This window comes from Hevea brasiliensis, chromosome 10 (assembly GCF_030052815.1).
Source record: "Hevea brasiliensis isolate MT/VB/25A 57/8 chromosome 10, ASM3005281v1, whole genome shotgun sequence".
Lineage (NCBI taxonomy): Eukaryota > Viridiplantae > Streptophyta > Magnoliopsida > Malpighiales > Euphorbiaceae > Hevea > Hevea brasiliensis.
Window position 1 is genome coordinate 28,799,442 of NC_079502.1, and position 8,444 is coordinate 28,807,885.

At 27.4% G+C, this 8,444-nt stretch overlaps 1 protein-coding gene across 1 annotated transcript; it reads left to right on the forward strand.

The window, feature by feature from the left end:
* Window positions 1-4,697: 4,697 nt before the first annotated feature.
* LOC110671730 (transcription factor MYB30) lies at window positions 4,698-5,967 on the forward strand. Its single transcript, XM_021834283.2, has 3 exons — window positions 4,698-4,898; window positions 5,145-5,274; window positions 5,405-5,967. The coding sequence occupies exons 1-3, from the start codon at window positions 4,766-4,768 to the stop codon at window positions 5,907-5,909; spliced, it is 768 nt and encodes a 255-aa protein (XP_021689975.2). The 5' UTR covers window positions 4,698-4,765; the 3' UTR covers window positions 5,910-5,967.
* The last annotated feature ends 2,477 nt before the right edge of the window (window positions 5,968-8,444 follow it).

Below are 8,444 nucleotides of genomic sequence, written 5' to 3' on the forward strand. Positions count from 1 at the left end.
GCAGAGTCTAAAATTTAACTCAATTTTTCAAAATACATTAAATACTATTAATGGAGCTATGAAGAGGAAGAGCAGGTTAGCAATAAAAAATAATCCTCCTTTAGCCTGGAAAAATAGATGAACAGGAGTGAGCATTCGACTCAGAGAGTAAAATACCAATTTTAATCATAATCTCTATAACTATCTAAAGCTAGTGCACCCTGTGGAGTGAAATGCAACATCATCATAATTTTCATATCATAACAGCAAAAAGGCAATTTGGGGCACTCACACACTCAACGCTGTCAAGCAATACATATATGGAAGCTAATCCCCTATATAGCCCTCTTAATCCAACCTTTGCAAGCGAGTGTCTCTCAAGCTGGACTTTCACTTAATAAGCCAAATGCGGAGTCCCAACGAGTGTCTCTCAAGCCGTGTCTACCTTGAAGGACCGAGTCCCAGCGAGTATCTCTCAAGCAGTGTCTACCCATCCTGTCCATGTCCAATACCATACGCCACGCACGCCACGCACACACACTGTTCTAAATTACCACAAACAACATCCATGGCACTTCAACAATTATGAATGCAATATAAAACATGCCTAGTATTTAACAATATAGATACATATTTATAAGTGATGCATGGGCATGCTTGAACATATAATAATATCGAAATTACAATTAAAATTAATATTTTACTTACAGACTTAAATTGAGGTCACAATGGCGGCTGGGCAGAGGAGGAAGGCTGTCCTGGCTCACCTGACAATTTTATTACAATTATTTAATATATTTGACTCAATACAAACTAAGAAATGACCAAAGACGTCATAAGTCGTGCCGAAAATCCGACAGAGTCTTTCCTATACTTAGACCTACCCAACCTGCAAAAGGGCTCAAAATGTACTTTTATATCCACAAATCACACATCCACAACTCAATCGCATCATATAGCCCATCCTGGGCCCATTCAAACAGTCAACAATCATAATATGAAAAATTACAGTTTAGTCCTTATAATTAACCCTTTTTACAAAAACTACCCAAATGAACTCTAAAAATTCTAAAACTTTGCCCTAATGCAATTTTCTAAGCTACCACGAATATTTTATAGATTTTTAATCAAATTCAAGCGTTAGATAATTAAGAAAAAGTAAGGTTCGGGTTTACCTATTCCGATTCTGACCCTGGGAATGCACTCGGGACGTGGGTAGCTAAAATCTCGACCCAATTTCGAGACTTTTTTGTTAGCCTATTTGCCGGGCCCGAAATTTACAGACCTGGGCAACCGTTGAATTTCTGCGAATTGAAGGTACCTACACGAAGCCCACAACACAGGAGTTAGTACATAATTTTTATGAAATTTTCTAAGGTCATTTAGTGCTCGAAAAAGTACTACGAAGTTTCACGGGACCCACCAAAAAACGGTATCGAAAAATTTTGAAATTAGTATTGCCGCGAAGCTCTCGACGAGTGGAGCACTCCAGTGCTCTCGGTTTTCTCGTGGGGCTCACGGTTTGCGAGAAATTTAATCTAAAAGTCGAAATGGACTAAAACTTCCCAAACAAAAATTGGGCAAACCGCTCGATGGATTTTGGTGTTCTTGGTGTCTATGGAAAGTTCTTGAGGTGTAGATGGGTTTTGACATAAGACTCGGTACGATCGGTGACCGGATAGGCTGGATTTTGGCCTAGATGGTGAAAAGGCGCGCGCGCACTGGGTGGGTTTTGCGCAACTTTTTTGGCTACCTGGAAGCTTGCTAACGGCATGGAGGGGTTAGGGAGGCGCGCCGGAGTGTGGAGGAGGGTTGGGTGGCGGCTGGCTGGCGAGGGGCGAAGGGAGGAGAGAGAAAATGAAGAGAGAAGGGGAGAGGGTTGCGTGACGCGGAAGGAGAAAAGAAAAAGGGAAGGGCCGATTCGATTCAACCGGTCAGACTCGATCTGGTTCGATTCAAGATACAAAAATTTGAATTTTTACTTTGCATTGGGACTGAAAACGAGGCCCAAAAATTCTAAAAAAATTCTAGAAAACTCAAAAAAATTTGTAGAGTCCAAATATATTTTTAGTTTTACCACGTGGTCTTTAAATTAATTTTTAAAAATCATCAAAATTTTATATTTTCAAAAAATCGAACCCGATTTCTAAGATCCAAAAAATTTCAAATAATTTCTCAAAATTTAAATAAAACAAAATATAAATAATTACCCATAAAATAATAAATTTAGAAATTAGGGGTGATACAACTATCTAATTTAAATTAGGCAAAAGTTTGAAAAAAATTTCCATGAAACTCAAGCTAATTGAATATATATATTTTTTTCTTCATTGTAGGTTTAATAAAACAAATAATAATTAGCAAACTGTAATTTATTGACCATAAAATTAAATTGGAAAAAAGTGAATCATATAATCGGTTTGTTTTGAATTTTTTTTTTATTTTTTAATATTTAAAGTATTTAAAAAAATGAGTAAATGAAAAATATTTTTCTGTTTGAATAAAAAAGTAAGTCATTTTAAAAAGAATAACTTCCCTTCTTAAAAAGAAAAAGTTATTTTTCATGATTTTGATAATACAAAATTATAAAAGTATTTTATATATGCATGATATAAATATATACTATTGATTTAATATTACAACTAAATAATGAAAAATATTTTCATAGAAAATATTTTTTTAAAAAAATAATTTATATAGAAAATATTTTTCATATATAAATTTCTTTTCACAAAATAAACAGTCTTAATAATAAAAATTAAAATAAATAAATAAATAACTCAAAAATTATATATATTTCAATTACTTTATATTTTAAGATATAACAAAAAACTTACCTTCATTATTTGAGAATTTTATTTATATGAAGAAGTGTACATGCAAATTATAAAACCTTGCTGCATAACAGTTTCTTTTGGAATAAATAATTTACAAAAATAAAATTTAATTAAATTCTCACATAAGTATGTTTAATTTTTTATATTAAAAAATAATTTTTTAATTTAAAAATAATAAAATTATTTAATTATGAGAATTAATTAAAATAAAATTAATTAAATAAATTTCTTTTGTAAAATTTTAGATTTCAAACTAAAGAAAAAGTTATAAATAATAAAAATAGAGCTGTTATCTTTTCCATCTTTGATAAATTAGAATTTCCGACCACACGAATGAAAGTCTTCCGTGAACTCAACAAACTCTTGTGCCAACGCTTTGCCAACCACATAATAACAATAGCCTGAGAATTTAAAAAAAATAAAAAATAAAATTATATTTCTTAATAGAATAAAAATTTAATTTTTTTTAAAAATAATTTAATTAATTAAATTAATAAAATTATATATTATTTTTAATTAATTAAAATAAGAGGTAATTTGTCATTATTATTTTCCAAATATTTACATAAAATTCAAAAGTAAAAAAAAATATAAGCACCAAATAACTAGATTATACCACATAATAATATAAGATTAAAAAATCATTAAAATTAAAGAAACATAAAAAAATTAAAATTTAATAAAATAATAAATAAACATATCAATTAAAATTAAATATATATTTAAATTATCCATCTAAATGTCATAAGAGTTGACACTATTAATTTTGTCTAGTTATACATAAATATATCAATTAACATTAAATTTATTAGAATTTTTTTCGTCCATAAGCATTTACACTCAATTAATACCTTTTTTATGTAAAATATATTTGATTTCTATAATTTTATATATTTTTAAATTTTAATTTTTTATAAGTCATGAAATTCTTAAAATAAATTGTCATATTATTGTCACCCTCTGTGTCTAGAGTAATTGTATATTATCAGTATGACTTTATGTAGGACAACCAACATAATATGACAAATTAATAATATAATAATAAATTAATAGCGATGAGTCTCATAAAAAATTATTTTTTAATGTATTAAAAATATATTTTTTTAATTTTAAAAATTGTAATTATTTTTTATTTAATTATTATATTTTAATTAATTTATCATTCCATATATTAATTTTATGTGGAATAATAAAGTTATAATATAATTTCTCCTGTGTTTGATTACAGTTTTCTGTTTGCAGAAAGCGGCTTTTCCTTGCATAAGATGAATTTTGTCTCCCATTTTTCATTTTTTTTAAAGTTATTTTTATTCATACTGAATAAACAAATATATGCTCGTGGTTAAAGCTTCAGCTATTTCCAAGAAGATATGAAGCAGACTTGGCCCGTGGACTGTTCTGTCTGCCACAACAAATGGGAGTGTAGAGTCGGACCATAATCTAAAGCTTTGTTTGGTTGGGGCAAGTGATTTAGATAATTTCAAATTCTTAAGTAGTATAAAAAATTAATTTATTTAATTAAAAGTAAATATTTATTTTTTAAGAAATAAAAAATTATTATTTTTTATTTATAAAGAAATAAGTTACTTATCTTATTTTTTTTAAGAAATAGAGTTTTCAGGAAATATTCAAAGACCTAATAAAATATAAATTAAAGAGGTTTTTGTTGAACCTTCTTGGATGGACCCTCGTGTATGTGGTCGTATGAAGAGTTGCCGGTGGATGTGATTTGTGTTGGTGCAAATTCCAAATGGGTACAATCTAAAAACAAAGAAAACTTGGAAAGAAAATGACAGGACTTGAAATATAAAAGCACAAAAGGTTATTGTGAAACACGTTTTGGTCTGATGTATAAATACCTCAGACTTTCAACTCATTCATAGGTACTTGGAAAATTTGAACTGCTTGAAAGACATTGAAAAGAGAGAGATAGAGAGAGAGAAAGGAAAATGGTGAGAACTCCTTCCTGTGATAAATCTGGATTAAAGAAAGGTACTTGGACTCCTGAAGAAGACAGAAAGCTAATGGCTTATGTTACTAGGTATGGCTGTTGGAATTGGCGCCAACTGCCCAAATATGCAGGTAATGGGATTCCAGGGAAAATTTATTGCTGGATTTTGATCAAACCTCTTGGATTCTGGAAATTTTACTTGTATTTCCACTTCTGCTTGATCAAAATTTGAGTGATCTTGCATTACTTGAGAGCATTTCAATTTTACCTTGCACCTTTATTTCATTTCTGGCTTATATATATATATACTGTACTGAGTATGCCTAATTTGGTGGTTTAGAGATGGAAAATAATTGAGCAAATTGGTTTCATTTCAGGATTGTCAAGGTGTGGGAAGAGTTGCAGGTTGCGGTGGATGAATTATCTGAGGCCAAATATTAAGAGAGGGAATTATACTAAAGAAGAAGAGGACACCATCATTCGCTTGCATGAATCATTAGGGAACAGGTAGTCATTGGTTTATCTTTAATTGTAACTAACTTCTACAATTTAGAAAAAAAAAAAAAAAACAGTATAAAGGAAGCAAAAGGAAAAGATTTGTATGACATGTTTCTTAATTTATGTAATTATTGCGCAGATGGTCTGCTATTGCTGCCCAGTTACCAGGGAGAACTGACAACGAAATAAAGAACCACTGGCACACCAACCTCAAGAAACGAAAGCAAAAGGACTCTGCAAAATCAGACTCATGTGGTCTTTCTCGAAATAAAAAGAGTCAAAAGGAAGACACTAAAGCAAATAGAATTGAGACAGTAAATCCTGCAACAACTCAAATTATGGAAAGCTTCCCATTGTCCCCCAAACAATCTACAAGTGATTTCTCATCCTTGACCGCAGATAACATAGCTGTAACCAGCAGCAGCTGCAGTGACTTAAAATGTGAAGATGAATTTGCTTTCTTGGAGGCATACGAGGCACCTAGTGGAAATTTTTGGACAGAACCATTCTTGGCTGACAATTACTACATGCCTAGTGAATTCTTGACGCCACTGGTAGACCCTCTTTCTCCACTTAGTGATGGAGAACTATTATGCTCTTATGGTGTGTATGAACAATATGGAGTACTGAATTGGCAATTATAACTCGTTACAGAATGTAAAAATTGTTTTGATTCCCATAAATTTTTTGCATTGCTTCTTATTAGTGTATCCTTTTTCGTGTCCTACGGTATGAAATTTTTGAGAATGAAGTTATGGATCTTAGGCTATTTCAGAAAAAAAAAGGGTTAAGTATCTTAGGATTATGTATATATATATATATATATATATATATATATATATATATATATATATATATATATAAAAGGAAAATTGGGAAAATTGTTAGATAGATCCAGTGTACCAAATCATCTTAATAATTTAGTAATTCCTCCCGATAAAAATATAACACATGTTTTCTATATTCTTACAAATATCTTTACAGTTAATGCTTTTTAAAATTTGTATAATCTCTCTTCCCTTACGAGACCAACTCTTTCTCTTTATCTTTTATCTTTTTTTATATAACATGTGAGACAGAGGTGGAACTAGAAGATTATCTTTGGAAAGCTAAAAATAAATATTGATAAGATTGATAAAAATATAAAGATTAATATAAAAATATAAAATATTAAAAGATTAAAATTGAATAATACAAAAAAATATGAATAAATTTTATATAAAATTATAGGGGTTGAAACAGAAATAAAAATATTGAAGGATCAAAAAATAGTTTTTTCAAAAAACACACTAAACATTATCGGTAAATTTTTAATTTTCAAAATTTTAGAAGAGTAAACAATAATTTTTTTAAAAATATATTAAAAATATTTAGATAAATTTTTAATTTTAAAATCCTTTGGAGGGATAAGGTATCCCAAACTAGCACCTAGTTCCACCACTGATGTGAGTATATATATATATATATATATATATATATATATATATATATATATATATATATATATATATATATATATATATGTATATTAAGTTAGAGTATCAACAGAATCTGCTGGCATGCTATTTCAAGAGTATGCAATAATTTCCTAAGACAATGGTCATATTTTAATGCCTAAAACCTTACACTATATTTGGGAAGAAAGGAAAATAAGAGAGGAAAGAAAATATAAAGGAAATATAACTTTATTTTTTATTGTTTTTATTTGAATTGAGTAGAAAATAAAGAAGGAAGAAAAATTTATAAGAAAATAAAATATTTTATCCTTTTCTACTTCTCTAAAAAATGAAAAAAAAATAAGAGGAAAATATTCAAAATTATAAATATAATCTTATATTTTATAGTTTTTCTTTTTAAATTTAGAGACAAAATTATAATTTTATTATTTATAAAATAACTTTTCTTCTAAATATTTTTCTCTCTTAATTCAAACACAAAAAAAAAATAATTTTTATTTTCATTCTTTATTTTTCTTTCCCTCTAAAAAGTGTGATCCGTGTTAATGGAACACAAACCTAAATCTAAGAATTTAAGAGTTTAGATGGCGCCACTCCTAGTGGTGGGCTTAGCCTTGACCCAATACAAATCATTAATGGCCCTTTTATTCTTTTTTTTTTTTTATTTATCTATTTACGCCTTTAAACTTTTTTTCATAACCTCTATTTCGAAATTTTCAATTTTAAAACGGTTTTGGAAATGATTAAAGCATTTAGAATGACCCTGAGGCTATGGCCAAATTCCCCCTAGAGCTCAAGACCCCTAATGGGGCCTAATACTCTTTTAGCCCATTAGCTTCTTTTTGACCTTTTGTATCCTTCTAACCTTAATTTTAAACCACTAAAACCACCTTTTAAATGTCAATTAGTTTGTAAGTTATAATTCACCTATTATAATTCATGTATGTAACAATCTGATTTTTTTTAATATTAAAATATTTTAATTTTAATACTATTTTATTAATATTATTATTATTGGGCATTAAATTTATTATTATCAATTTATTGTATAAAATAAATTTTGAGCATTAAAAAGTAACTTTTTATTAAGATTTTAGAGAGCGATTAAAGATTTAAATACCCATTTAATTTTGTTTAGAATTTTTTTTATGAATCTAGTTATTTAAAATGTTATGGAATTAAATTTTTATTTTATTATTTGAATTTTTATGGGGCTGTTTTATATATAAATTATTTTAATAATATATCAAATTACAAATGGTTTTATATAAATTTATTAATTTATATTATTCTTATATTTTATTAAAAAAATAGCTATACTTTAATATTTTAAATATATTATTACTATATTGTTTAAACAATATTAAGATTTAAGTATTTAAATAATATATTATAATAATACGTTTCATGTACGTAACAATCTGATTTTTTTTAATATTAAAATATTTTAATTTTAATACTATTTTATTAATATTATTATTATTGGGCATTAAATTTATTATTATCAATTTATTGTATAAAATAAATTTTGAGCATTAAAAAGTAACTTTTTATTAAGATTTTAGAGAGCGATTAAAGATTTAAATACCCATTTAATTTTGTTTAGAATTTTTTTTTTTATGAATCTAGTTATTTAAAATGTTATGGAATTAAATTTTTATTTTATTATTTGAATTTTTATGGGGCTGTTTTATATATAAATTATTTTAATAATATATCAAA

Bases quoted from the DNA above. Each gene is read 5' to 3' on its own strand.
- LOC110671730 (XM_021834283.2), top strand. From the start codon at position 4,766: ATGGTGAGAACTCCTTCCTGTGATAAATCTGGATTAAAGAAAGGTACT. The intron at 4,899-5,144 runs GTAATGGGATTC...GTTTCATTTCAG, and splicing joins CCAACTGCCCAAATATGCAG to GATTGTCAAGGTGTGGGAAG. The intron at 5,275-5,404 runs GTAGTCATTGGT...ATTATTGCGCAG, and splicing joins CATGAATCATTAGGGAACAG to ATGGTCTGCTATTGCTGCCC.